The 27,726-nt window shown below is 42.9% G+C and overlaps 13 protein-coding genes across 13 annotated transcripts; 6 read left to right on the forward strand and 7 right to left on the reverse strand.

Moving 5' to 3' along the window:
- Nucleotides 1-18: 18 nt before the first annotated feature.
- On the reverse strand, nt 19-1,915 carry CYBJADRAFT_189409 (Zn(II)2Cys6 transcription factor). The gene has a single exon (XM_020217344.1). It carries the CDS (start codon nt 1,871-1,873, stop codon nt 47-49), a length of 1,827 nt encoding a protein of 608 aa, XP_020071350.1. The 5' UTR covers nt 1,874-1,915; the 3' UTR covers nt 19-46.
- A 292-nt stretch (nt 1,916-2,207) lies between these two features.
- CYBJADRAFT_172293 (dipeptidase) lies at nt 2,208-3,455 on the reverse strand (the record flags this gene model as incomplete). The annotated part of the gene is made up of 1 exon (XM_020216316.1): nt 2,208-3,455. One exon carries the CDS (start codon nt 3,453-3,455, stop codon nt 2,208-2,210), a length of 1,248 nt encoding a protein of 415 aa, XP_020071351.1.
- Nucleotides 3,456-3,962: 507 nt separating this feature from the next.
- Nucleotides 3,963-5,752, forward strand: CYBJADRAFT_167001 (nucleobase cation symporter-1 family protein; the record flags this gene model as incomplete). The annotated part of the gene is made up of 1 exon (XM_020214726.1): nt 3,963-5,752. One exon carries the CDS (start codon nt 3,966-3,968, stop codon nt 5,688-5,690), a length of 1,725 nt encoding a protein of 574 aa, XP_020071352.1. The 3' UTR covers nt 5,691-5,752.
- A 229-nt stretch (nt 5,753-5,981) lies between these two features.
- On the forward strand, nt 5,982-6,603 carry FCY1 (cytosine deaminase; the record flags this gene model as incomplete). Its single annotated transcript, XM_020214727.1, has 2 exons — nt 5,982-6,036; nt 6,121-6,603. The coding sequence occupies 2 exons, from the start codon at nt 5,982-5,984 to the stop codon at nt 6,519-6,521; spliced, it is 456 nt and encodes a 151-aa protein (XP_020071353.1). The 3' UTR covers nt 6,522-6,603.
- On the reverse strand, nt 6,195-7,263 carry CYBJADRAFT_183966 (uncharacterized protein). Its single transcript, XM_020217098.1, has one exon. The coding sequence runs from the start codon at nt 7,033-7,035 to the stop codon at nt 6,640-6,642; it is 396 nt and encodes a 131-aa protein (XP_020071354.1). The 5' UTR covers nt 7,036-7,263; the 3' UTR covers nt 6,195-6,639.
- Nucleotides 7,264-11,971: 4,708 nt separating this feature from the next.
- MAK3 (peptide alpha-N-acetyltransferase MAK3) lies at nt 11,972-12,589 on the forward strand. The gene has a single exon (XM_020214728.1). It carries the CDS (start codon nt 11,997-11,999, stop codon nt 12,516-12,518), a length of 522 nt encoding a protein of 173 aa, XP_020071355.1. The 5' UTR covers nt 11,972-11,996; the 3' UTR covers nt 12,519-12,589.
- Nucleotides 12,590-12,600: 11 nt separating this feature from the next.
- POL30 (proliferating cell nuclear antigen) lies at nt 12,601-13,428 on the reverse strand (the record flags this gene model as incomplete). The annotated part of the gene is made up of 2 exons (XM_020212627.1): nt 12,601-13,335; nt 13,387-13,428. 2 exons carry the CDS (start codon nt 13,426-13,428, stop codon nt 12,601-12,603), a joined length of 777 nt encoding a protein of 258 aa, XP_020071356.1.
- Nucleotides 13,429-13,749: 321 nt separating this feature from the next.
- RXT2 (Rxt2p) lies at nt 13,750-15,011 on the forward strand. The gene is made up of 2 exons (XM_020217099.1): nt 13,750-13,816; nt 13,884-15,011. Exons 1-2 carry the CDS (start codon nt 13,770-13,772, stop codon nt 14,887-14,889), a joined length of 1,053 nt encoding a protein of 350 aa, XP_020071357.1. The 5' UTR covers nt 13,750-13,769; the 3' UTR covers nt 14,890-15,011.
- PBY1 (putative tubulin tyrosine ligase) lies at nt 14,824-17,351 on the reverse strand. Its single transcript, XM_020214729.1, has 4 exons — nt 17,271-17,351; nt 16,363-17,204; nt 16,238-16,297; nt 14,824-16,156 (listed from the first exon to the last, which is right to left on the reverse strand). Exons 1-4 carry the CDS (start codon nt 17,280-17,282, stop codon nt 14,950-14,952), a joined length of 2,121 nt encoding a protein of 706 aa, XP_020071358.1. The 5' UTR covers nt 17,283-17,351; the 3' UTR covers nt 14,824-14,949.
- A 104-nt stretch (nt 17,352-17,455) lies between these two features.
- On the forward strand, nt 17,456-17,997 carry TIM12 (Tim12p). Its single transcript, XM_020214730.1, has 3 exons — nt 17,456-17,638; nt 17,695-17,824; nt 17,887-17,997. The coding sequence occupies exons 1-3, from the start codon at nt 17,535-17,537 to the stop codon at nt 17,947-17,949; spliced, it is 297 nt and encodes a 98-aa protein (XP_020071359.1). The 5' UTR covers nt 17,456-17,534; the 3' UTR covers nt 17,950-17,997.
- An 855-nt stretch (nt 17,998-18,852) lies between these two features.
- CYBJADRAFT_167010 (non-histone chromosomal protein 6) lies at nt 18,853-19,755 on the forward strand. Its single transcript, XM_020214731.1, has 2 exons — nt 18,853-19,215; nt 19,305-19,755. The coding sequence occupies exons 1-2, from the start codon at nt 19,170-19,172 to the stop codon at nt 19,538-19,540; spliced, it is 282 nt and encodes a 93-aa protein (XP_020071360.1). The 5' UTR covers nt 18,853-19,169; the 3' UTR covers nt 19,541-19,755.
- Nucleotides 19,756-19,848: 93 nt separating this feature from the next.
- Nucleotides 19,849-21,508, reverse strand: SPS1 (putative serine/threonine protein kinase SPS1; the record flags this gene model as incomplete). The annotated part of the gene is made up of 2 exons (XM_020213317.1): nt 19,849-20,266; nt 20,408-21,508. The coding sequence occupies 2 exons, from the start codon at nt 21,506-21,508 to the stop codon at nt 20,000-20,002; spliced, it is 1,368 nt and encodes a 455-aa protein (XP_020071361.1). The 3' UTR covers nt 19,849-19,999.
- A 242-nt stretch (nt 21,509-21,750) lies between these two features.
- Nucleotides 21,751-26,553, reverse strand: CYBJADRAFT_172305 (uncharacterized protein; the record flags this gene model as incomplete). The annotated part of the gene is made up of 2 exons (XM_020216317.1): nt 21,751-24,266; nt 26,385-26,553. The coding sequence occupies 2 exons, from the start codon at nt 26,551-26,553 to the stop codon at nt 21,751-21,753; spliced, it is 2,685 nt and encodes an 894-aa protein (XP_020071362.1).
- Nucleotides 26,554-27,726: the final 1,173 nt, after the last annotated feature.

The raw sequence follows: 27,726 nt of genomic DNA on the forward strand, positions 1-27,726 counted from the left end.
TGTAGCATCTACTGTTTTTGACCTTTTCCAGTACGTGTGATACATATCAAATCAGAGCAAAGTCCTGGTTTGGATCTACGAGGTTATCCAGATTACCATTGTCCAGTGCTTGACCAATGTTTTCTAGCCCGTCAAGGGACTTCTCAACAACATACATCCCATTCCCTAGGAGCTGGTGTAGCAATTCAACAAAGCAGCTATAGAGTCTCTGGTCCTCCAGTATCAACGATACCAGACCACCAATGTATATTTCCCAATGGCAATACACGCCTGCTGTTGAGTGGTAGGGCATACAGAGGACAGATTCAAGAAGCTCTTCCACCATCCGTGTTAAAACTTCATGATCTTTTATCCCAATAAAGAACACTGTGAGATACAGGTCAAGACCCAAACAGTGGATAGTATTGGAGTGTTTCAATGTGCAATCCCACATGAAGTCTTTGAGTGTTGATCTTTTGTAATTCTGTCTTTTCAGCAGCTGTAGTTCTGCTCTTAACTCATATCCAAATGATTTGATCTGGCCTTCAACTCCTGGATTCTTATCTTGGAGAGCATACTTGACCAAGTTGGTTCCGCAGAGGTTAACACCCTTGTCCTTCCAGTTTTTCAAGAACAGCTGTAGCTTATGGATTATTGGCTTCATCCCCTTGGAATAACCACATATTAGAACTATTCCGTTGTCTAATACTGATGTCATGTGCTGCTCGACTTCCTGCTCGTCAGGAGACTCCAGCCAGGCGAGGTTATCCCAACCATGATTAGAGCTGATTTGTGCCACGAACTGAGAGAACTGGAACCATTCGACAAGAATATCCAGCAGCTGCAACGCAGCACGATCAGCATGGTTGTAGGACCTTGCTGTATGTTTCAAGTTGGAAGATTTATGCAGTAACTGTTGACAACCATGAAAGTGAGTTCTCCAGCTGCTATCTGATACGTTGGCTGCAAAGATGATGACAACAGCAAATGTGAGACTCACGTACTCTGCGAAGCTTGTTGAGTTATCTATTCTGTCACTCAATACATCTAAGCAGATCTTGAAGACTGGTATTCTGACATTTTTATCCCAAAGCTCTATCTTTTCGTTCATGTTCTCCTTTGCGTAGACTTCCTTCATCAACATTGAACAGTCGTAGAGCACAATGCTATGTATTATCGGGAATATTCTTCCAAGGGTTAGGAGGACATCAATAACCTCCATGAATGTCTCATCTGGGTACATCGAGAAGTTGAAGAAGAAATGGGTTGATTTTACCAGCGTCCATGCAAAATCCAGCAGGGACTTATCATTGAGATGGATTGAGGGATAAACCTCTGGCTCAAACTTGTTGAATGAGCCGAGATAGTCCACAACGATATGGCTCTTCCATTGTAAGTCAAAAAGATCATAATTGGGCACAAAGGTCTCCTGCTCGAATATGAAATCGTCAAAGGTATGGTCCAATGAGCTCATGAAGTCAAGATCACCTGGAAGAACAAGCACCAAATCGTCCACCGTTAGGTTTAACGGTGTTCCAAACTCATTGCTAATGTTCTGTGTGGTGAGATCTTGTCCTGTGCTCCGCTGTGACTCTTCAATCATTGAGCAATCGTTACCATTGTTGCAACCCATATCAGTCTCTGTAACCATTGGCTGGACCACAGCAGCTCCCACCGCTGCCGTATCAAGGGGCCTTCCAGCCGTGTTCTGCTGAGAGCTATTCTCAACAATAAACGGCACCTTGTACGTACACGGGAGATCCAGTCGAGTGCACCTTTTACACACTGGTGATTGCTCGTCACATTTGACATGGGCCTTCTTACATTGAACACATCCTATTCTGGAGTAGCCAGTTGGCTTTCTCTTATAGCGTAAGGGCTTCTTCCTTCCCATTGGGGATTCTCGCTGAAGTGACAGTCAACAAACTGAGAGAACCCGGTAGCAAGGATCAACAACTGGGTAAACTTGCAAGATATAAAGAAGCATTGATGCTCGCTTACAACTGCTACGTAGATAAAATACTCGATGCTGTGGAATGCAAGGTTTAAAGCTTATCTATGTGGTGTATGGGTGTTTGGGTGTTGAGATGTTGATCAAAGCACTGCACTGCACTGCACTGTGGTTACGTATCCTATAATCACGCACAAGTACTATCAACTGCATCATGTTACTCTCTTATATTCACTTGATTTATATAGCTTTTGTTTGATTTATTCCATGGTCACCTTCACTTCTCATTCCCAGGGAAAGCTATACACTGCTTCCCTGTGTAGTTATTGCGGTGAAGTTTCTTAGCACCAGGGTATAGCTCTGCCATTCCTTTGACGTACTCCTGGAAGTTCCATGCTCTCCCATCCCAGTTGGATTCCACCGGCTTGGTTGAGGAGCGTAACTTGGAGGACACTCGTTCGCAGTCTTTCCAGACCCTCAAGACGTTAAGCCCCATGAATTTCGATATGTCCTCTTCAGTGGCATTGGTTTCTCTCCAGACCAGCTTAACAAGATCAGGGTATTTTGACACATCCTCTAGACCCTTAGGGCCGGTAGGTATACCCTCGAAATCAGAGCCAATGCCAACATAGTCCCAGCCTATAGTATCCACAATGTGTTTAACGTGGGCAGCTGCGTCTTCAATCGTGACATCGTCAAGAGAATCGCCGTGCTTCTTGATGAAACCTGGGTAAAAGTTGATACAAACAACACCTCCGTTGGCCTTGACCATTTGTAATACGTCATCCCTGACATTCCTCTCATGTTGAGTCAAGCTATAAGCGGAGCTATGAGAAAACATCACAGGAGCTTTTGCAATCTTCAACACATCAACCATTGTCTTATGTGACACATGGCTGAGATCAACAATCATTCCTAGCCTGTTCATCTCCTTTATAGCATCGACTCCAAATTCGCTCAGCCCTTTATCCTCTCTGCCACAGCTGATTGAATACGCACTTGTAGCAAAGGGATTATCACAGTTATGGGTTATGGTAATATAGCGAACACCCAAATCGTAATACTGTCTCATGACACATAGAGACGTATCGCACTGGTGCAACCCTTCAACCCCCAGTGTAATCGAGATTACTTCATTATCTGAATCCCGATAACTCTGCAGGGCTTCATCTGCAGTTGTCACAAATTTCATCTTATGAGAATAGTCATCAACAAGCCTTCTCACAACATCGATCTGCTCAAGAGTATCCCTAACGATGGCACTGGTGGTGTTGAAATCCTCATACAGCTCAGTGTCACCTTGACACTCAATCCAACAGCTGAAGAATTGGACGCCCAGCCCACCTTGCCTCATTCTCACCAGGTCTGTATGGCACGTAAGAACGGAATCAAAGTCAAACTTGGGATCCTTATGGAGCTCGTAGTGCAACTGTGATCTCAAGAGATAAGGGAAGTCATTATGTGTGTCAACAACCGGAACTGTCTTGTTTAAGGCCTTAAACCTTTCATCCAATGATAAGCTCATGACGCCAATCTTCGCTGAGGCCGATATCAGACCATGAGATAAAACATCACCAAATCAGTAACATATCAACGGGTTTAAATAAGCCACCGGCTCGGATCAGCTCCAGGCAGTGAACAAAGATCACTCCTCCATACCCAGAGAACGTACTTCTCGAGATGTGGTTCTATCGTATGGACACCCCGTTTTAGGAAGTAAATGCGAGATACCCCCATCGTATGTCCCTACACCTAAACCACGAATACGATCGAATCATCAAAGACCGATACGCCAACGTCCACCAGGGTGTTCCAGAGTCGATTACGCACAATGACATACTGAGCACTCTCACTGCACCTGCTCGATAGATCAGATTGACATCTCTATCAGCCCTCTGTATACACGTAAACCCCCATAATATAATCCCTAATGCGGTGAACGATACGGCGCATGTAATTGCATGATCTCATGGCGAAGAACTTCAACAACCACATGAGAGAAGGCTGTATATATGGCTTATAGGATCCCAGATGCATGAGGGACGTTGTAGTGGTGGATCATCATTTGGCATCTGTCATAGAAGGAAACACCAGAGTTATGGAGTTTTTCAGAAAAGTTGATAGAGTGCTTGCGTTGACTGGCTCCTCCGGCCTTCATAACGAAGACCTGGTTCCTGTGCCAGTTTCAAGACGGTTGTGGGGCTTGACGGGATACCTGGGCTACTGGGGTATCTGCTCGCTCTGTGTTACCACATGGTCGACTGGTTCGTCCCTGTTGTCGCTAGGCTTGAATGGCGCCAATGCCATGGGCATAGTGGTTCTTTCCCATTTCTTCATATCCGTTGCTGCGATACTGAACAGCGGATACGGCAGCGAATACCACGTCGGATACTCTGTGTTCCAGAGAATAATCTTTGGTATCAGAGGGTCATGGTTCGGTATTCTTTTGAGAGCCATTCTTTCGGTCGTGTGGTTTGCCTCCCAGGCCTGGTTGGGTGGGCTATGTGTTAACGTCGTCTTGTGCTCTTGGAGTAAGAGTTATCTGGATTGGGAGAACACATTACCAGCGAATGTGAAGATGACCTCTCAGGAGCTATGTGGATTCATCGTGTACCTTGCTCTGAGTTTCCCCTTTCTCATTGTGAGACCCGAGTTCTTGGACTATCTATTGGCCATTGGTTCCTTTGCCATGTTCTTCGTTGCGATGGGCATAACCATTTGGGCTGTCCAGGACAACGATGGTGGATATGGAACCCTGATGAACGCCCCTATGGCCCTCGGCAGCTCTCAAAAGGCATGGGCTTGGCTGAATGGACTGAGTATTTGGTATTCTGCCATGACCTCTGGGATTGCAAACCAATCTGACTTCTCGAGGTTCAATAAAACCGAGTTCATCTCACGCTTGGGAATATTCCTGGGCTGTAACCTATTCGGCTTCATAGTCCCCATGTTGGGCATCATATCTGCCAGTGCCCTGAGCGAGAAGTATGGTGTGTTTTACTGGATGCCAAACTCGATATGTATGCTATGGCTACAAACAAACTACTCTTCAAAAGCAAGGGCTGCTGCCTTTTTCAGTGGTGTTTCGCTCGTCACGTCTCAGCTTGCCATCAACTGTATAGGTAACGGTATCAGTGGGGGCATGGACCTTGCTGCACTTTTCCCACGTTACATCAACATCAGAAGAGGTGCGATCATTGTGTTCGTGCTGGCATGGCCAACTCAACCTTGGCTGTTTTACAACTCAAGCTCTGTGTTTTTACAAGTCATGTCCTCGTTCTCCGTCTTCATCACACCGTTGATTGCGGTGTTTGTCACTGATTACTACGTCATCAGAAAGAGAATAGCCAAAATCTCGGACTGCTACATCTCTGATAGCTCGAGCATCTACTGGTTCTATCACGGCGTGAACTTCAGGTCCATTGTGGCATTTCTCATTGGAGTGGCACCTGGCTTGCCGGGGCTGATCAACACCGTGACCCCAACTATCCACGTGAACACTGGAATCAAACATTTCTACTACGGCTCGTTCGTATTCCAATTTGTCGTTGCTGCTGTCGCGTACTACATCATCAACCTCGTCTTCAAAGTAGAGGTTGGGGAAAGAGACACCGTGGACTACTACAACACGTACAACGAAGAGGAGTGTATCAAGCGCAACATGGAGCCTTACGTCGCAGAGATCATCAACGAAGGAGATAACTCCACGGACTCCAACGTGATCAGCTTGAGTGAGCTCCATGTAAAGCAAAAGTCGTAGTGAATGGTTGTCTTGTCGTCTTAGCTCTTCTGTTTGGTATAATACACACTGGTGGAAATGTAATATGGCATAATACCGTAACCCTGGAAACGTACAAACTCTAAAATGACACAGGGCTTCGAAGCCTCAACGGCTGTCTTGCTTACTCCGCGGTAACGCCGACGGTGCGATGCGTAGAGACGTGAAAAATTTCCGGTAGCAGCGTTGAAGGCTCGGAATGTGTTGATAAAGCGCAATCGCTACTGATCATTCTTCCTATATCTCTGCTTAGTGTTATTGCAAGAGTGAATCATGCCATTTGACGATACTAAGGGGCTACAAATTGCCATTGAAGAGGCCATCACTGGTGAGTTTACCTGAGGCTCTCTTATGTTTTCTCTCCAATCATAGGGGAGTTAGCGATTCTCGGAGTACTAATCATTGTTTCAAGGCCGTGATGAAGGTGGTGTTCCTATTGGAGGATGTCTCGTTGATGAAGATGGGAAAGTTCTTGGACGCGGCCACAACATGAGAATTCAAAAGGGCTCCGCAACACTCCATGGTGAGATCTCTACTCTCGAAAATGCTGGTAGACTTAAAGGCAACGTCTACAAGAGCTGTACCATGTACACCACACTTTCCCCTTGTGACATGTGCACAGGTGCCATCATCATGTACGGTATCAAGAGGGTGGTCATGGGTGAGAATGACACCTTTGTCGGTGGGGAGGACTACTTGAGACAGAGAGGTGTTGAGGTCATCAACATGGATAACCAACAGTGTAAGGACCTGATGGCACAGTTCATCAAGGAGAAGCCTGAAGAGTGGAACGAGGATATCGGCACTGAATGAGTACGTTTACCTTTAGAACCTTGTTGACTATTTAGTGGCACCATTAAACAAACAAAACAAGACATGACATAAGCACTATAGGAACACATCGATAGAAAAGTGAGAAATAAAACACACCTCAAGCTGTACCTGCTGCTGCTTCTGCTACTGCTGTTGCAGTTGCTGCTACTACCTCAGTAGCAGTCTTTGCAGCCTGCGACGCTGGCTTTGGCATGATTCCGCCAAACGATGGATACAAAAGATCCAAGTAGCAAACAGCAGCACCGACAACAGCCATGAGTAACTGTAGGAATGGTGATTGAGATCCCTCTGGTGTCTTAGCACCATGGGATGAGGCCAGCACGGCACCAACAGCACTGAAGATGGTAAACCAGGAAAGAAGCTTGTTCTTCATCATCATGGCCGCCATTGGCATGGACTGAGACACAACATTTGTGGCGGCGGTTGGATCGCTAGCCGGTGAAACATGGATGTATGGAACTATGAGGTCCTCTCTCTTCACTGATGGGGCCATTGTATTGATACTAATAGACAACAATTCGATGGATGGAACCTCCGAGTTGTGTCAGCGTGTCGTTGTGTTGTAACAGCTTGGATTTAGCCGTCGAGGGGCTCAGCGTCGACGATGCCGAAGTTTGGTTAGGGAAACATGTCTTTATCGGTAATCGAAGCGACGGTGATTATGGTGATGCTGATGCCTATTGAGCTGTTCAGTGTATTAAGCTGGATAGCTTCATCAAGCGGTGAACTTGGTATTGAATAGTTGCTATATGCTGTGTTAGACGACTGTAATGTAGGCGTCAATTAAAGGCGTTGAGTGCTTAAGCTACTTGTGTTGCTACGGAGGCTCCGAGATGATCTAAAGATGTATGTAATCTAATGGAGTTGAATGCTTGTATGCTTGTCTCTTCGTCGTAATAAATTTTATGGTTCAATTGGTGAGTTGCTTGATGTTTTTAATCGATATTTACCAATTACTAAGTAAAGCTGGATTATTTTTCCCAAGTTCCCCTATAAATTGGAATTACAAGTTGTTTATGAATATAAAAAAACTATAACAGTAAGTTCTGATTCTTGCAAATAAATTATAACTATGATGTTATAATATTATACTAGAACTCAATAAACATCAGTGATACACTAAATGAATTCTCAGGTTAATTTTTATAGAATTTAACTTGTTTAATTAATCATCTACATTTCATTTGACATATTTGCACGTGGTTGTGGGTAATAGATGGAAACAACTGTTGCATATGGCTCGAGAATAATACTGTAACCGGGCTAGACGCACTAATTCATATGGGATATGAAACTCACAACCAACTCGAAGAACCACAGTGCTTACACTACGTGAATACTAATCCAATTCCAGGTTTCACCAGAGTTCCAAATCTCATCTTTCATAATTGCCTGCTTTAAGAGCAATTATTAACGGTATATGAATCTTTGAAGTTAGCGTGCAACTTATAGTCGATATGGTTCAGCCATAATCGCAAAGCAAAAAAAAAGAAGATATTACCGACTCTGTTAAACTAATATCTCTTCAGCTGTGATGAGATACTCCTTCCGATTAACCTCTTCGATGTCTAAGATTCTCCCTATAAACCATTGTTTCTGAGTGGAGAGAGTTATGGTGTTTTTCATCATATACTTAAAGTCACCACCCATCTCGTTAAATACCGCCCATTGAGGTCCGGTTCCATCTCTAGATCTCGTTGGAAGGAACAACACCAAATCCCCTTTGTTAAAATCACGGATGGTGATTTTCTTTGAATCAATTTGTCTCAGCTTCCTATTATCCTTCAACTCCTTCTTAGCCAAATGTTCAACTTCCTTAAACCTCTTCGAAACACTACCTAGGTAGAGCTCATTTAAGTTGGTAACTAAGTCAACAAATTTCAAGTACTTCTCTTCAAAGGTGGTCAGATTATAGGTCTCTATCACACTGTCCACAATGGAGCAGATTTTTTCAGGCCCAAGATCATTCTCAATGGAATCAAGTTTTAACAATTGCTTATCAGGGAGATCACTCCATATGGAGCACTGATGAACTTCAGCTGGGAGATCGGTCTTCAGCCCTTGTGCTATCTCCACAGTGGCAGAGAGATCACCACCATTGACTTTTTTCAATCCTTTCACTCTGATTATATCAATCTTATTGGTTTTTTCAGATTTAACAGCCAGCAGACCCATACATTTCAACGACTCACAAAACAAATCGTAAAACGTCACCATTATATCACTAAGGTCTCTGGATTTAATAACCAATGAATTGATAATAACCAGGAGTTGGAAGATCATCTGGATGTGTTTCTCTTCAATTTTTGATACTTTGTCGATTTCCTCGTCTTTCTGTGATTTTGCACTCTCCAATTGCTTGAGTCGGTCAGTGAGCTCTTCAATCTCCCTTTGATGAACACCTTTTTCAGAGGCAAACTCATTTTCACGATTCGCCATATTTTCCAAAAGATCATTCTTCATAGACTTCAAGCGATCGTATTCATCTTTGGTGACTCCCAGCTGTGTGGAGAGCTCATCGTTAACTTTATCAAGCTCCGTAACTTTCATCTTCAACACATTCAACTCATTATTCGAAGATTCTTCAATGTTTTTGATAATAGAATCCTTTTCCTTCAAAAGTTCAGATTTTTCATCGAGAGATGTCTTCAAATCATAAATCGTTTTGTTTGTAGCGTTGATATGAGACTCTTTTTCCACGAGTTGTGCTTTCAGCTCAACAAGCTCGCTATTAAGTCTTTCGATCTCTTGTTGAGGTTCCATTGACTTCTTCTTTATAGAGTCAAGTTCAGTATTTTTGTTTTCGATTTGCTCTTGCAACTCTTTGAGGTCCACCTTGTGCTGGTTCTTGAGCTGATCGATAATGTTCGAGTCTTTTTGATGAGATTCAGTGGCTTCCTGTAAACACTTTGACACCTTCTCAAGTTCACAGCTAAGATTAGAAGCTTTAACCTCTTGTTCAGAAAGTTTGAACTGAAGGTGGGAAATCTGAGAGGAATGTTCATCTCTCAAATGTTCAATATCTTTAGACAGAGCATTGTTTTCAAACTCCCTTGTAGAAAGTTCGTGTTTGTATCTTTTCAATTCATCATTCAACATTTCAACGGTCTCCTCGTGCCTTTTCAAATTACTCTTTAAAGCCCTATTTTCGTCATTCAACCTTTTCAATTCTTCTGCATTTGCCAACGTTGCTGATGAGGTTTTCATTGTAGCCTCATTCAATAATGATGATGCCAGTTTCTCATCCATTGAATGCTTAGAGATGATTGACAACCTTTCAGAAGATGGCCATTGTTGAAAATTTTTAAACTGTTCTTGGTGAAGTAAACTTTCAAGTTTTTTAATCTGATACTTATAACCTTGTAATGTAGCATCTTTTGGCTCAGTCTTGGAAGCAACGGGTTTTTTGATCACGCTGCTGGAAATATCGTCAAGTGCCTTGAATAACACTTTCACTACTTCTGCAGAAACGTTTACTCTTCTTAGCTCTTCAATGTAAATTTGAGCATCATTGAATGTGAACTCTTCAAAGGACTCCACTGTTTTATCAGTGTTGGCAACAACTTCAAAATTCGTAAGGCCGTTGTTACTGAATAATGAAATGTCCTTCTTCAAAAGTTTGAGAATATCGCCATAATTTTTAACCCAATTACTTCTTATCTTGATCTCCTTGTCTCTAAAGATTGCGAATTCTTCATTTGTCTGTGATATTTCCTCCTTGACTGCTTTCAGCCATGCACTTCTTCTTACCCCTTCAACGACGTAAAATCCGTACAAGAGTGGTAAATCAACGGTATGAGCCAAAGAAGATTCTAAAATTTGAACCTTCTCCACTTGCGGACTTAGAGATCGAAGAGATTCCTTAAGAGTGACAGCTTCTGCCTGCGACAGTGACAGCTTGTGTAACAAAGATGACAACGACAGTTGAATCTTAGCAATGAGGTCCTTGTAGGATGTGAATAGTCTGTAGAGAGACAAAGCCAGATCGTAAATCTTAGTAACGTAATCACTTTTATGAGCTTGGAGCATTTCCAAGATAAGATCTATACTTAAGGCATCCATTGAAGTCTTTGTCTGTTGTAGCATCTTCTTTGTATCCCCTTGCGTCTTGTCGCACATCTGTTTCAACTCTGTAAGCCATTGATCAGGATCTGACATGTTAAATATATTAGTCGTATCATTTTCAAGGCTACTAACGCCATATTCCACCTCTGTTTGTAATTTCAAACTCTTACTCAGCCGATCTCGTTGTGATAAAAGAGCACTAGTTAAATCCTTGTTGATAGAGAAACTCTCACGGGCATTGTGTGCTATGTCCACCCTGTTTAGTAGTGAGGATAGAGGTGACCCTTCTACAGTGTGAATATCTCTCAGTAGGTTGTAGTGAGTTTCCCAATTGGCGTTGAGCGACTGCTTCTGAAGATGGTTTAAGAAATCCATTGTGGAGTCAAATGTGTTCTTCACGTCGCCAGAGTAGTTCTTGATATAGAGATATGCCACCCTCATACTGCTGAACAAAGACTCCACTCTTGACCTTAGTTCCGCTGATTTCTTCAGGTAAAGCGTCGAATCTGACTCAATAGCAGCGATCCAGCCAAGGTTTGTCGTTAACAGTCCGATTAGTTGTCTCGACTCTTTAGACTTTGCCAGCTTATCCAAATTAACATCCAACAAAGGTGAGTTTATCGGATGGATCAACGAGGTAAACTCATCAGAGTACTTGGTACTAGCATATGCCCTGTTGCTATTAACAGCATTAGTATCCGTCACAAACAGATTCTTATCAAAGACGTAGATATCCTTCACATGGTCTAAGGACGACGACTTCAACCTGTGCCCAAATGAGGTGAGTAAGAACAGATGGTTCTTAGGCACGTTCAGTTGTGTTGAGCAGAACGCCTTGAGCTCATCAAGAGACAGGAAACAGTACCTGTTTACCCTTATTATAACACCAGTATGGGCGTTTCTTATGACAATGTTGTTATCAATATCGGACATGGTTGTGGCAAAAGATAAACAACGCTTCTCTCACTCTCCCTTAGCAACACTGTAAAGCTCTCCCACAAGAATATGAATACGTCACGTACTGCAAGCCTGTTATCACCAAGAGACTCGTGTTCTTCGTTCCCACTTTGCCTTACTAAGCACCGCGTTGAATCCCTACAGATTTGTCCATCTTGGAGTAAATTAATCAAGTGTGGTTAAAATGTACACAACATACACACACATAGCATTGCGTAATATGGTGTGTGCTTATGTAACGGATGACTAAGACTGGTGAGTTCAACAGTCACGTGAAATGTTTGAATGTAAACACGTGACGAATTTTGGAACTAACATCCTGACACCACTGAGCTTCGACTGACTTTTCACCGTTGGTGGGTGGGGGGCATCAACACACCTTCAAAACACTTGTTTAGAGCATTTGGTTTAACCAAGAGAGGAGCGAAGGCCATGACAGAAGTAACGTACCATACACTAGAGGCTGGTAACGATGAAGAGCTTCATGCGTTGAAGACCATGATTAGCGATGATCTTTCGGAGCCTTATTCCATCTATGTGTATCACTTCTTCCTCTCACAATGGCCAGAGCTCTGCAACATTGCAAAGTTGAATGGTGAGACGATTGGTGTAATCATCTGTAAGATAGAACCACATCGAGACGTCAGATCGAGAGGGTATATAGGGATGCTCGCTGTTAAGAAGGAACATAGGGGGCACGGAATTGCAAAGAAACTGGTGCGTATTTCCATAGAGAAGATGATCAAGGCCGGGTGTGATGAGATCATGTTGGAGACGGAGGTGGTTAACAAACCGGCAATTGCTCTCTATGAGCATATGGGATTCATAAGGAGCAAAAGACTCTATAGATATTATCTTAACCAGCACGACGCATTCAGATTGATACTGCCAATCACTTCAAAGTCAACGGTACGGTCTGTATACTTACAACATTCGGATCAACTTGCTACATAGTTTTCATTATAACGAAGGCCCTTTTTCTCCAGTTTATAGGGAATTAATAGTATACATAGTATCTCCCCTTGTTGAATCCAGTTCACTCTTCCTCTTCGAACTTTGGAGCCAAGTAGAAGCGAAGATAACCAGATGGCAACTTGTACTCAAACAGTGCCGGTGTCTTTTCAGAAAGCTTAACGCTCATTGCAGGAGCTAATGAGGACCCCTTAACAACATCCAAGAGGTACTTCAAACCAAAACTCAACAAGACAGGCTTGTTCAACTCAACTTTCACGGTGTTCTGTGGATTCTCCAAATCGGTAAATGGTTTAAGAATCACAGAACCGGTACCGATATCACCATTGGCTTCGAATTTGATGGTATCCTTTGTGACGACAATGGCCAAGGAATCAGAGAGTTGTGATAAATCTCTGGCAACCTTTTGGAAATCTGAAGATGGCAAGTTAACCACAGAGTCGTATTCGATATCGTCGATATCGAGGAAGTCGGATTCAATGTCGATGAGTTTAAGAGAGTACTCAGAGATTCTATCCTTTTGTGTATCTTCAAAGACAATGAGAACAGACTCCGGTGTGTCTTCAGCAACCAAGCTCAGAGTATCGTCGTTGTTACCACACTTCAACACTTTAGCCAAGGCCGTGAGGTCAACACCCAAGGTGATGTTGTGATCACATCTATAACTGGTGAATGAATCCTCACCAATCAAAAGAGAGACTAAGAGAACACGGGAGTCATCAACGGCCTGGACAGTGATACCACTTGGTGAGCAGTTGAAGTTACACAAATGAACGGTATCTTTGAAAGCATCAATAATCTAGGAACAAGAGTTAGTATTTTCAGACGAATTCAACAGAAAAAGACCCACCTTTTTGAAGAAAGCAGCTTGTTCGAATTTGGCCTCAAGCATTGTGTGTTATATGTGTATCTCTTTAGTATACGTCGTACAGTATCTGAGCACTTTGTTTGGTTAAGTGACTGTTAAAAAGAGGGAAAAATTCGTTTGCCATTGGACGCCCAAGGAAATTTGGAACACGACGCGTCGCACCAATTTTTTTCTTCTTTGCTTTACGCGTCGAGATGGAACTGCCCAAACCAGAGCACGTGATGTACAAACAGACATTCACGTGCTCTGGTAGGGACACCTCACATTACACCGAGGTGTGTGCTTCAAAGTTATTCAGGGAAATCCTTCTCTCTTCCTCTTGACTTCCCTCATCTGATCCTCCAAGACGGAAACATTTGCAGACAATGAGCAACGTTAAGATCACCGAGAAGGTTGCATCGAGTTATATCACGTGAGTTCGAGTTACTGTCCCTTTTGCTTCTTCTTTACTGTTTCTAACACATTCCCTTAACATGTAGTGCCTTTGCAGAGAAGGTCAAGGCTTCACATCAACCATTTGTCTCTGGACAAGGGGTTATAGATGGTGAGAGATCCAATAGAGGTAACAAGCTGAAGTTTGGCGCTGATCGTGTACATAGAGATCACATTGATGGTTTTAACAACTATTTGGAGACACCCGAGGAAGTTGAGTACAACGGTGCCCGCCGCTTAGTGTTCAAGAGAAGAAGAGATGAAGACGACGAATATGACAGCGACGAAGAACATGGAGTACAGGACGACGCGGAGGATGAGGAGGATGAGGCGGATGAGGAGGATGAGGAGGATGATCCTTATGCAAGTATCGACTTATATGAGATTTTGAAGCCTATCACTGCTCCTGAGGAGATTAGCAATAGAGAGAGCATATCCAGAACATACCAGAGTAAAGTGTTGAGACACTTTACTAGCCAGTCCATCGAAATCATTGAGAAGGAACAGGACACAGTAATGAAACTTTCGTCCTTGTTGGATTTCCTTTTAGGAGAGGATGAGAAGGATTTGCTTGAGGCTGGCCTTGAGCTTCCAGATTATGATCATAATTTGACACCAAACAAGGCACAAGGAGAGATCGACCTAGATAAGCGCATTACACGCAAATCTGTAAGCCAAGAGAACGATCCATTCTTTGCCCTTCCACAGTTCAAATTTGATCCAAACCAAGGTTTACCTGCTCAAGAGGCTGAAGAAGCTCGTCAACTGTCACAAGTTGCCCTTCAAAGAACTCAAGAGTTCATCAGATCTTTGACACAAGTCAGAAATGGGCTGTCAAGGGCACAGTATTTAAAGGAGAAGATCTACGCATGGGCAAGAGAGATGAACGGCGATCCAGATGAAAGTGATGTCTACGTTGCTGAGAAAGAGGCTGCTGCTAAGATAGCACAGGCCGAAAAAGAGGCCAAAGCAGCCCTTGAAGCTTCAAAAGAACCTTCTGTAAGTCGGAAGGGTACGCCACAACCTGGGAGAAAAAGAGGTAGAAGAAGTTAGCTTAATAGCAGTATCATGAGTATCATTATTATACAGAATCTCATTCTAAGTATGGTCCAATCACCAGCCGTCTGTAGACTCGTCAAGAACCTTAACAAGGGAAGAAGGAACATTTGGAGTCGAACTTTTGAAGAACGGAACAACAGAATATTCAATAACATCGTCAAATAATTCATAGATCAAGTCCTTCAAATCTTCTCCTGTTTGTTTGAAATCTGGGAAGGCATTGATCTCCAAGAGTTGCACTTGGAATTTATCATCCACGATAAAGTCCAATCCATAGAGCTCAAACGCATTCTTCAAAGGCTGGAAGTTCATCTTATCAACACTGATAGCTGCTTTGAATACCTCACGGACAACTTCACATATTTGATCAAAAATTTGAGATTTTGATTCAGCGGAAACGCCTTGTAACTGTTCAAACTCCACAACGCTGTTATTTCCCACGGCAGCTTCGCCTTGTAGACAAGTGTTTGTCAAGTGACCAAACATTCCTATCTCATCATCGTTATCATCCCGAGGGGATTGATACTCGCTAGCAGCAAACAGTGTCAAGATTCTCTTATAGACAAGGACCTCTAAACTTCCATTGGCAAGAACGTATACTCTGAAATGGAACTTCTTGTTGTGATATTCTTCAAGCAGCAGTGGTGCTTCCATATATTCCTGCACGACAAAGTGTCTCAGTTGAGATGTGATGACACCGTGATTTTCCTCGCTGGCATCTTCACCTTCATCATCAGTTGGTAACTCCTCAAAAGAGTCAAAGATCGCTTGTAATTGATCAACTGTACGGAAAAGACGGATTCCTTGACCCCTGTCAGACATTGATGGCTTTAAAATCCATGTTTTCTCACCCTTTTCAATTTCAGAACGTAGTTCATATGCCTCATCGAGAGAATCTTCCAAGAACTCTGCGTAATCAACCTCCAATTGGAAAGTCTCAGGGAATGCCTTTGTGAGAATTGACTGTGGATTTTTAACAACATATGAGTGTACTGTATGTGCCAAATAGTGCTTTCTGATGAGTGCCTTTCTATAGATATAAGAGTTGACGAGGTACTTGTCAGGTGAAGAGTGCAATAGGTCAAAATCCAAATCTTCATATTCACCATATTGGAACGTCTTCCCTTGAATAGATCCTGTGATTGGAATATCTGGCAAGTGAGACTTGATGGCCTTTGTTAATGCAGGGTGGATGTATGAGTATTTGTCAATAGATAGATAAATCGAGTTTTCCGTATTGGTTTGCTGACTTGAAGAGATGCTAATGTAAAATCAGTCAGTATTGGATACGTATAGATATACATATATTGCTTTTGTAGGATATACCTGTTTAAATACTCACTCTAAGTTGATTTCACCAGATGTGTGAACTTCCTTAAAGATGGCCTTCAACGGTGTAACACTGTAGAAACGGTTAGTAAAATGGTTTTGAGAAAACCCCCCTTTAGACACAATGTATATACGTACCTTACATGTCCACGCCCTAGAACAATACCATCATTATGTTCACCTCTTTCTTCACTTGCGAGAATGGTTTCATGGACTGCCTGGAAGTCAGGTTTCCATTTGAAGATGTATTTGCTCTCTGCACCATCAACAATATCTTCATCAGGTCTGGATGATCTTTCCGCCATTTGGAAGAGAGATCTCCATCTGTTTTCCAGGATTGAGGTGTACTCGATCTTTGTTTCGCCCAGTTTCAACTCCTTCTTTAGAGGAACGTTCACAGCATAGAGGTCAACATCAGAGTTCCAATTGTCGTACAAATGTTGAATCAGCTTGACAGAAATCTTACTTGCTTCATCAATGATTAACTTCTGTTCAGGCGTAATCTCTCTTGTGTCGAAACCATAACTCAACGCTATGGAATTGACACCAGAGAGGGCACCTTCCATCGCAGCACCAATGGTACCTGAAGACGTTGCGTAGACCGCTGTTGTATTTCTACCAAAGTTTGGACCCGAGACCACCAAATCGACCGGCCCCTTCTCCTTGTACAAGTGGTACACACCGATATCAGCACACGAAGCCGGCGTACCATCGATCAATGCCCATTCTTGGTGCTGAGATCTTAAGTGCTGTTGCGGCTCATCGAACGGACCAAGAAACGTGTTTTGACCTTGGGCGTTTGGGTAGATGAACGTGGCGCTTAGATCGTGGCCTGCCAAATGAGCCTTGCCGATCCATGAACGCTGTGTATGAGGGACGACAATAGACAGTTCCCAATCAGTGTCTCTCTGTACGGCCTCCACGAAGGACTTGATGTAAGGGGAGGCAGCATCGGACAGAGGTCCATCATCGTTTGTAAGCTTTTATTTGATTAGTTCCACATTCGCCAGGCATCTCAGCCAAAGAGGAGGGTCAGAATCACTTACCAAGACGTGCATAGCTTCCTATTCTACGTTGTTGAGGTTGCTTTCTGCTTTGAAGAGGAGGAACTAAGAACTCATCGAAGTATTAAGTCTCTACTTCTCACCCCCCGAAGCCACACAAAAAACACACACTTGAAAAATAAGTAGGGCATCAAAAATTTTTCGACTGGAGGAACAACAGCTTTGAAGGGAAAGCCACTATCAAAGGGAGCCCAAGAGAGGTAAACGAGGAAGAGGAAGGCGTGAGATATCTATGCAAGCAACAGGATGTCGTATCTTTTGGGTAATATGATGAATCAAATGGAGGCTGATCCTGAGAAGGTGAAGTTTGCCGAAGTTCAATTCGATGCGATGAACACAACGTTCAATACGTGAGTGGGCCTTATATCTACATGATCAGGGGTGGAAACACTAACAGTTTTGCCAGAATGCTACGAACCTGCCAGAGCAAGTGCATACCTGATGAGTATGGCGAAGCAGAGCTGAACAAGGGAGAGACTGTGTGTGTTGATAGATGCGTTAAGAAGTTCTTCAAGGCTAATCTTGCCATGGGGAGAGTAAGTTTCCAAGATGATTGTTCATGGAAGACTAGGGATTACTAACATTTGTATTAAACCAGTACGTTCAAGCCAAGGGATTTGTCCCTGCCAATATGAGGCAGTACGACCGATTCACGAGATGACTCCAACCTGTGTATATAGTAATAATGTCCATATATAAATTGATGACCATAAGATAAACCACCTGGAAGCGCACGTATCAACACACATGTATATAGTTACCCTACTTTCACCACAATTCATCCAGACACCTAAACATCCGGACATTTCAGGTGCGCATACCAATAGGGGTTTTTTTCTCGCTGCGCAAAGTTCACCACGTAGAAAAAGGCACCAACACACTATGAAAATTTGACCTAGCAAAGTACCTTTTCCCATAGTTAAGGAAAAACCCGCCTAAGAAAAAAAATTGTATGTGAGTATCTAAGTATGGGGGGCCCAGTGGAGATTCCTACAGGGTGACAAGGCTTCACCAGTATCGAAATTGGCGGCACAACGTTAATACAGGGGGACGATCTCGGGGTTAATTAAGCCAATTGAGCTTGTCGAATACATCATTTTACCATGAAATTAAGGGATGTCTCCAATTGCAAAAGAACTCGAGAACTACCATCATCTCCATAACAAAGCGATTACAACTATGGGCAGAATGACACCGTCACACGGCTTTAGGGACTCGGGGGATTCGATTTCTCGATTCAAAAATTACAAAAGCACTATAAACACGCTGATAACATAGCTTTCATTTTCAAAAAAAGGGGGAGAAGGGCCCTTTGGTTGGTTCACCTAAGGGCTTTTTTCCCTCATTTTACCCTATGGGAATTGCTCTTGAGGATTTATCAACAAAAAAAAATTAAGGAGAGAGGTTCGAATTGGCGAAAAAACGAAAAGTGGGAAATCGCACAGACCCCCAAATTGTTGGTGTGGGTGGCTCGCGCGCTACGTTTTTCCCTCTTTTGTGCGTTTGTTTTTTTTCTCTTCCCTCCTTTCTCTTTAGTGGTGGTGTCCGGATGTTCTGTTGTTTTTTTCCGCTTGTTTTTGTGGTTGTTGCTGTTCTCGGTACCGTGTTAATCTCTACGGCAACAGCAATAGCTGAAAGAACGCATACGCGAAAAATATTCGACGCGTTTGTTTTTGTTTACTGTTTTTTCGCCCGCGCTTTTGCTTTGCTGTCGTTCGGCGCTGTGTTGTGTCCGCAGCTCGCGCTAAGTGACCACGCCCCCTCTGTGTTTTCGCCCTGTATAAAATTTCTCCCCTGGGATCTCTTGTTTTCTTCCCTTGCCCTTTGTTTACTTTCGCTTGGTGAATACGCTACTAACAAACACACACGTTATACAGAACAATGTCCGGTGCTCAAAGAAAACTCAAGACCTCCAGAAAGAAAAAAGGTTAGTTGTGCTTCGCTCTCCAACAGCATCGCGTGTTGTCGGTGCTTTGGCTTGTCTATGTTTATGTTTATACTAACACGCTTCCATAGACCCAAATGCGCCAAAGCGTTCTCTTTCCGCTTACATGTTCTTTGCCAACGAGAACAGAGACATTGTCCGTGCTGAGAACCCAGGTATCTCCTTCGGTGGTGTCGGTAAGCTCCTCGGTGAGAAGTGGAAAGCCTTGACCCCAGAGGGTAAGGTTCCATACGAGCAAAAGGCTGAAGCTGACAAGAAGAGATACGAGCAAGAGAAGGCAAACTACCAAGCTCAACAACAAGAGTAATCTAATTGAGCGTGTGTCGGTTTGTTTGTGCGTGCATTGCCTTTAGTCAATACTATGCATGCTTGCACTTTGCTTCTGTTCGCCTTCCTTTTACGGGCTTTTACTCATCCTTATCAACGTTGATCTGTCTTGTCTCTTGTCTATGCTTTTCAGTGGTTAACAAGTTTAGCCTCGAATTTTTGTGAATTGTTTTTTCAAAGCTTTCTCTCACTCCTCTTTTTATTGTTTTTTTATATCGATCAGGTTATATCAGGATTAGGATGTTTGTATAATATACTTCAACTGTACTATTCAATACCATCATGTAGATACTTCCGCTTACATATTCAGTCATTATATATATAAATCATATCACAATTAATATATCATTAAAGAAATCGAATATTGTTTGTCATCAGTATTAAGAAACGATTCATAGTAGCAAATCATATATCGTCGACGAGGATCAATGCTTGAAACCTAACTATGGCAATCCATATTGCTTTGAAGGCGTAACATCCGTAACCAGATCTCTTCGCATAACAGCTCTGCTAACCCGGGCTGGACACGTTCAGTCACAACCAACTGCTTCAGTAACGAAGAAACTGCAAGTTTTGTATCACTTGTCTTGGCTCTATGGTGGACTCTCTTGAAACAGTACATCATAACTTCGTTTAAATAATCAAGGGGTTTCTTCTCTAAAGTCTGGGAGTCCCCTACAGTTGTGGTCTCATGAGCGATTGGTTTCTCACAACACTCTTCAGTTTGTGAAACTTCGAGTCCACTGGTATCAGCACATTTATCCATTTGGAAAACCACAGAGCTTTCAATATCTTCATCCACATCACCATCATTGTGATTCTCTTTAGTACCATTGTGGTTATAAACGTTATCGGGAGAAGTTACACCAGTTTCCGTGGACTTCATCAATGGACTAGAAAATGTTTCCAGAGATTGGCATTTATCGGATTCTTCAGTTGAAATACACTTGTACTGATCTCCACATCCTTCGACTAGCCCAATTGGTGACACTGAAACCAGCTTTTTCTTGTCAGTGAAATTCCACTTCAACGTTGCAGGGCTTTGAGAGTACAATTTGTTACTCAAATTATATCGTGGCCTTTTCGATCTTGGTTTGTTCTCAGCTATCCATTCATCTTTGGCTTGTATTAATGGGACTAATGGTGTACTTTTCCTCCATATTTTGATGAATTTTGTCTTCAACAAAGCAGTAGCAGAGGGTCTGCTCTGTGGGTTTTTGAGGAGGCAAAGCTTGACAAATTCCTTAATGTGTTCACTGTAGTTGGAACCTGTCAATACAGGTGATGGATTCTTCGGTATTTGAAACAAAACTTTCATAGGCTCATAGTCAGCATAAGGTGGAGCACCAGACACCAATTCAATAGTTGTTATTCCCAAGGACCAGATATCAACCTTCTCATTGTATCCACACTTTCTGGTGATAATCTCAGGAGCCATCCAAAATGGCGTACCGACAAATGTATCCTTCCGAAGTTGAGTTGGAGTGATCTGACCAGAAACACCAAAATCTGCAAGCTTTACTTGTCCATCCGCAGTCAAAAGAATGTTTGCAGCTTTGATATCACGGTGTACCTTTTTCTCACTGTGTAAATATTCCAAGCCTTTTAAAGTTTCCCTGATGATAAAACTAGTCAGTTCTTCACTCAAATGTTTATGGCACTTCAACAAGTCAGCACAAGAACCACCACCACAGTATTCCATCACAATCCACATGCTCACATCACTGACAAACGTCTGATAGTAGTGTGTAATATAAGGTGAACGCATCTGCGACAAAAAAGTAATCTCCTGGACAAGAACTTCGATTTCGTCATCGGTCTGTTCAAGATTGACAACTTTGATAGCGACCACCTTTGACGTAGTTCTATCAATTGCACGGTATACATCACCAAAGTTACCCCTTCCAATACAGTCATCTATTGCGTAGTTATCACATAAATCGCGCATTGCCCCGGAGTTCATAGTGAAACAGTAGAGTTCTGTAGCCAAGAATATGGAAGATAACCAAGAGAAGCACACACTGGATGCCACCTAATAAGTAACCTCAATGGTTGGCGAACGGAATGAAAAGAGGTTATTGTAATAGCGGAAACGTGCTCCGTGTCAAGGACCAGTTGGCACAAAAGACAAAACAACCCCTGCCATAGTAACCACAAAACTCTCACGTCAGGCACAAAGATCTATAGCATTTAATGGCTCGACGATGGTCTGAAATGAGGGATCTTGAACATACTCAATCTCTTGGATTTTGTGTCAGCTGGTGCAACGCTTGGGGATGGGCCTTTCCTTGCTGATGGCACCATAATTGTATGTGATCTTTTGATTGACTTATGCTTAGCCTTTTCCTGCTTTTCAGGCTGTGTACGTAATGATTGTGGTTTAACCACCGACTTTTTGGGGATTGTTGACGCCCAAAAGGCCAGTTGGTGCCTGTTGAGGTCCAAGACTGGGTTAACTTCATCGCCATGGAGAACGTTGTTGAAAATCAGCAATTGAGAGACATCAAAGATTGGTCTATCTGGGTCACCATGACAATGTGTTAGGGAGTATTCGAACAGCGTCACCTCTTTCCGTTCGCCATGGACATCTTTGATAACAACTAACGAGGTATTGGCTCCATATATCAAGGCCTTGAGTACAAGGGGAATATTAGCTGAGTGAACAGCCTTGATAAGAGCATCGTTAGGGTTGAAGGATACATCCTTTTGTAAGAAGTCCTTATTCACATATTTTTTCACAATGTAGTTCTTTCTCTCCTCGTCGGAGCAGTCTGGCGAAATGGTTGTATCGTTGGCAAGGTATGAGTTCACCAGCCTATTGGAAACATGGTACAACAGCTCATGCATTTCCTTAGAGGCAAACACCTTCTCATCCAACTCCAAAGACCGTATCTTGGAGATGTGTGTTCCCATTGAGCGATGTACGCCAGAACACTTGATACACACAACAACAAGGAGGTTCAAAGATATCCATTCAACACCCACGGTGCTTCCGCAATCACAGCATTTCACATTGGATGGGTCAACATCTCTCACAAGCTGCAACGGCGTAGCGTCTCCAATCTCCAAAGCCTGGATATCTGGCTGAGCGGGTATTTGTGAGGCCCTAGCCGCTGTCCTCACCACAGAGAGTCGTTTGACGCCGTTCTTCTCATGGTTATATTGGTTATCATCTGCTTTCAGCGCAGCAGCTTTGTTCAAGTACTGTACCCATTCATCCCTCTCGTCCTCACTGTTGACCTGGAACAACCGCTTCACGTTCTTTGGAGTTATAACCTCTATGCAGTACTTTCGGTCCTTAAGAGTGTCCACACTTTTGACACAGGCAAAGGTGATGTCCAGGGGTTCATTCCGAAGCTTGTGAGGATGTTTATAGTCAACATATTCCAGAAAGAAGTTATCCTTAAGCGCTATAAGCTGTTTATGCCATCCACTCTTTCCTCTTCCTCCAAGGGTATAAAACACACCAGAGTTGGGAATGCCTGCTAACGGACTGCTTGGCCGCGCATCACCGTTGGTACTATCCTTCTTAAACATAGGTTTACCTCCCTGTTTATCCTCACGTTGTCCGAAACTTAGTACAAGGACATCCCGCATCCCCTTTAGCTCCGATTGGTAGTTTTCCTTGTAGTTCTTGTATAGAAAGTCGATTTTGGGAATGTGTTTGTTGATGGTACACTCGGTTGGTGATGCCTTCGCGACAGCGGCTGATTTGACCTGTGTTGTGTGTGCAACGAGGTACTGTGAGAGGTCCGTCAGCAACTTTCGCATTGCCAGCCCACCAACAAGCTCGTTGAGGAAATGGAAGTGGTCGAACCTCATCAACTCATAGTGAGAGTAAGGGGGTTTTGCGCTTGTTGTAGCAACAGTCGAATGGTACTCTGCAAGGTCTTTGTTGTAGAGCTTTACCCTTGTGTGGAATGTACTGAAAGCCGGTGAATTGTACAGGTCGATCAGTGGCGTAGTTACGTTCTGCACAAGTCTACCAGACTCTTCAATATCCCTCTTTGATTGCTCGGTAAGGGTGGATATCAGACTGCCCACCATTTCAACCAGGATGTCATTCCCTAATCCATGGCCAAGGTTTGCCAGGTTCGACAGATAAGAAGAGAATCTTGACCTTGCCAATGCAACGTTTCTCATTTGTTCATCCAACGTCTGTGCTCTTTTGATCAGCACTTTCAGAGTGCTTATCATTTCAACGATAAGCCTCTCTTTGGTTACTATTACTCTTCTGTATTGCGTTCCATCGGAGGGTAGCTCCATCGGATGGTCTTCAAAGCCCTGTATTTCTGGTGATTCTTCAACCATCTCCATGCATTTGTCCACAACCACATATGAGCTCCATGAAACTAGGAGTTCATCTCCATATGATATTGCGATATAGTACTTGCCTGATTCTTTAACACATATTTCAAAAGTGACACCTGCGGCTTGATCATTTCTGAGACTACGCTGCACCACTGCATCAAGATCTGAATTCCAAACCTTTAGTTGTAAGTCTGGTCTGAGCTCATTATCCATGAATGACAAACGAATGTTGATTTTCTTTGAGCTGGATAGATCTAATAAGAAAGGGAACTCCTTTTGATCTTGATTCTGAGTAAACTTCACAAGTGAGGTTGAGCTGATACTGATGGACCCAGATTGGGATTTAACGGTGATTCGATCATCACTATCGGCTGATTCGATGGAGGCGGCCAGATCTAACACTGAAGAGTTTACAAACAAAGGATGCTCATATCTCGATGAGTGTATGCTGGTGCTTTGTCCCATTAGGTTTCACTGCCTTTCTGAATGCAGATTTTGGACTAAAGTATAATAGAGGTTCCTGACATGAACAAGGGGAAAGGACGTGAGGGAAGAAGGCAAAAAAGGGCCTTCAGATTCAAATTTCACTAACACGCAACACTCTGTTGTTTCAACGAAGAATATGGTTATTTCAACACCCAGGTAATGTTACGGAATCTTAGATTTTGATCCGGAAGCATATTATGACGATGGCGCAGACTCTCCCTGCCGCACAGGTGTGATACTCAAGCCCACAAGGGCGGCTTGCTCAGCATCTACATATATGTTACCAATAAAGCCCAAGTGGCCAGTTAGTACTGACTTGGAAAAAAAGAGTCCAGAATATGACTAAATATAGGGGCACATTCTTGTCCATGCAAAGAGACGTATTTGCTTGGGCATCGAGACCGTTCTTTTCTTCCCAACTTGCACATTTCTTGTCTGGGTGTGGATAAGAAAATTTTTGATTGCGTTGACCGTTGTGAGTTGAAACCGATCAACAGCTGAGGTGGAATTAATTACATACATGAGAATTACAAATCTCCATTGGTTCAAATACCCGTGAATAGCAAGTCAATGCTTAGTAGGTTCTAAGGCAAAGCCAGAAAAAAACCCCAAGCCCAAAAATAATGTGGTGTCTCATGCTTAAATTGTGTCAGTCAGATGGTCTCGCTCACGCACGGGATTCGGGTGAGGACCCAAAGGTTCAGGAATGCACAGTTAAGCGAGGGTTTACGTAAGTAACATGAAAAGGGTGTACATAATAGCCACTTTGCTTCGATAACCAATGCTTAGTATATCTCGCACACTGTAGAGGTGACTGGTTTGAATCGTTGTAGTAAATTTGGAAATGGCTTGGATAGCATTGCATTTGTTAAACCGTAAATCGAATGTCATGTACGTGTGCTGTACCGTAGATTTGTTAGTCCATAGATACGAGATGTAAGCAGAACATCTCAAATTCGATCAAGGAGGGAGGGGTTGAGGGCATAAATCATAATCCAAATCTATATATCATTTAGGAGTTACTACATACATTGCTGAAATCAGAAATGTCAGCCAGTTTGACTAATCCAAACTGGCTGGCGAACTACAAGGCTGTTTCTCTTCCACCTAGATAAACACCGTTGCAATTTACTCACGAGAGTTGAATATCTTGAGATAGATTTATTTCAGCTAGTCAAGGAAGAGAGACCTTATAATGCTTAGGAGAAGCAAAATAAGCCAAGAGCATTGCATAGATGACGGTAGCAAATCGTTCTTTTGAGTTTCAATCAGAGTTCAAGTCTTAAAATAGCTTCATCTCAGTTATTAGAACTGATAAGCTTTACAGAAGTGCTGTACTTGAGATAAATATCGAAGTATGAACCTGTGTAAAGGGAACAAGAACTACAGAATACTGCCAGGAGTAAGGACGCAACTCATATGTTAAATGAGTCATGTAGTCTCATAGCTGAGATAAGTTGCAAGGTTTGTAACACTCCAATGTCATTTCGTGTCTTCCCGAATAGGAGGAGAAACCATCAGCTCATTGGGCATCGTAACACACACAACCGGAAAACATTATGCATATACCGTGACAACTTGTGAATTTCAGCTCAGCCCCGAACTTTGAGGCACTCTCAATGAGAGCGAAAAAAAAAGGCTCTGAATGTGTTGTTTATCAATGGGAAAGACGGGCGCGACGGTGATCAGGAGAATGTCACCATCCGTTAACCTCGCCACTCCGGAAAGATTGGAAACATATATCAAAAGATAGCTACAGTGGAAGATGAAGTAGAATATAAAACTCCCCATAGGTTTGTATTAGTAGGAAGGTTATATATATAAAAGTCCCCTAGAAAACCACTGTTATTTGCAAACGAAGAAAAAACCAGCAATAAAAAAATGATAAACAAAAGTGTATAAGTAGTAATTATCAGAAAACCATTTGTATTAAAACACAAGTCAGTGATTGACGATAAAATAAAGAATAGAAATGTTCAAGATGTGGTGTTTTTCAAGTCAAATAACTTAGAAGAGGAAAGCGACACCAGCGGCAACGGCAGCACCGAAGACACCAGCAGAGACAGCGTTGGAAGCAGCAGCACCAGTGGAGACAGAGGTGGTCTCGTTGGTACCGTTGGTACCGTTGGTAGCGTTAGAAACGTTTTGAGCAGCAGCGATGGAAGCGAGAGCGGCAATAACAATCTTGAATTGCATTGTGATAATGTATACTGTTGTTGAAGAGAGGAAAGAGTCGAGGAAAGGAGAATTAAAAATTTTCAAGGGCTATTGGATTCCTTTTATATCAAAAAATCGGAAGAGACGCAGTTGATGCACCACAAGTCTCACAAGCCCAAAAAAGCAGCAGAGGAAAAAAAAAGCACGTTTCTTTTTTCCTTAGCGCCTTTGAAAGTTCTGGAATTTTTGCGTGTTTTTGCAGCGTAAAAATCTTTCTTTTCTTTTTGAGTGGCCACCGACAGGGGGATAGAGCGGGACTTACTAAACCGAATTGGGAAGTGAAAATAGCTTATTTGGGTCATGTCGAAGTCCAAACCCTTCGGGAAAACTTTAAAAGTTTTGTGTGTATGATTTGACTGGTCTTTTGTTAGTGGCGTCCGAGTGGTGTAAACAACTTTTAGGTTACATTTTGAAGCGCGTAGCCTTTGAGATACTTTAGAGTGTTTTGGGCTTCCGACTCTTCAAATAGATATGGGTTGTAGGGTTGCACTGTTCCTACGACAACACCAGTGCTCTGCGATTTAAACCACACACGCGTACTCGACGAATATTACCACGAGATGCGCGTTTTTGTTTCCTTTTTTGATTTCTGATAGTGGCGGAGGCTCGCACACTTCTTGTGAGGTGTCTCTACACATGGTGCACCCTTCTGGAGGTGTACACACAATAGGAATTTACGTAAATATTTCCAATCGTGCTAGATAAACTTCTCATAATCAAGCCACAGGGATGCACTAAAAACACCTCGTAGGATGCCCTTAACGTGTGTCTTCATTATGTTACTTAGGACAATTGCACACAAGCACAATCATTGAACCTCAACCTCTTTTTGCGGGTTGAAGTGCACTGCAAGTAATCAGAAGCTGTAACTAAACCTCTCTAGAGTTCAATCCCCCCACTTTTAATTGCCATATGCGTAAAATCATTAGATAGCAGTAACACAGCCAGAAGCAGCAGGGACAGGAGCAGGAATAGGTAACTTCACGAATCCATGATAATGATTGCAAGTGCAATAATAATGCTCGCACTATTGAGAAGTGAGCACACTACACTCCCAAGTTGTTCACGTCTCTCGCAGGCATTCGGATGAACCTTTGTTGATCGTTGTGCGAGGATTATTCGACCTGCTGCATGTGCCTTTGCCCTTGAAGA

The sequence above is a fragment of the Cyberlindnera jadinii genome (assembly GCF_001661405.1).
Source record: "Cyberlindnera jadinii NRRL Y-1542 unplaced genomic scaffold CYBJAscaffold_4, whole genome shotgun sequence".
Lineage (NCBI taxonomy): Eukaryota > Fungi > Ascomycota > Saccharomycetes > Phaffomycetales > Wickerhamomycetaceae > Williopsis > Williopsis jadinii.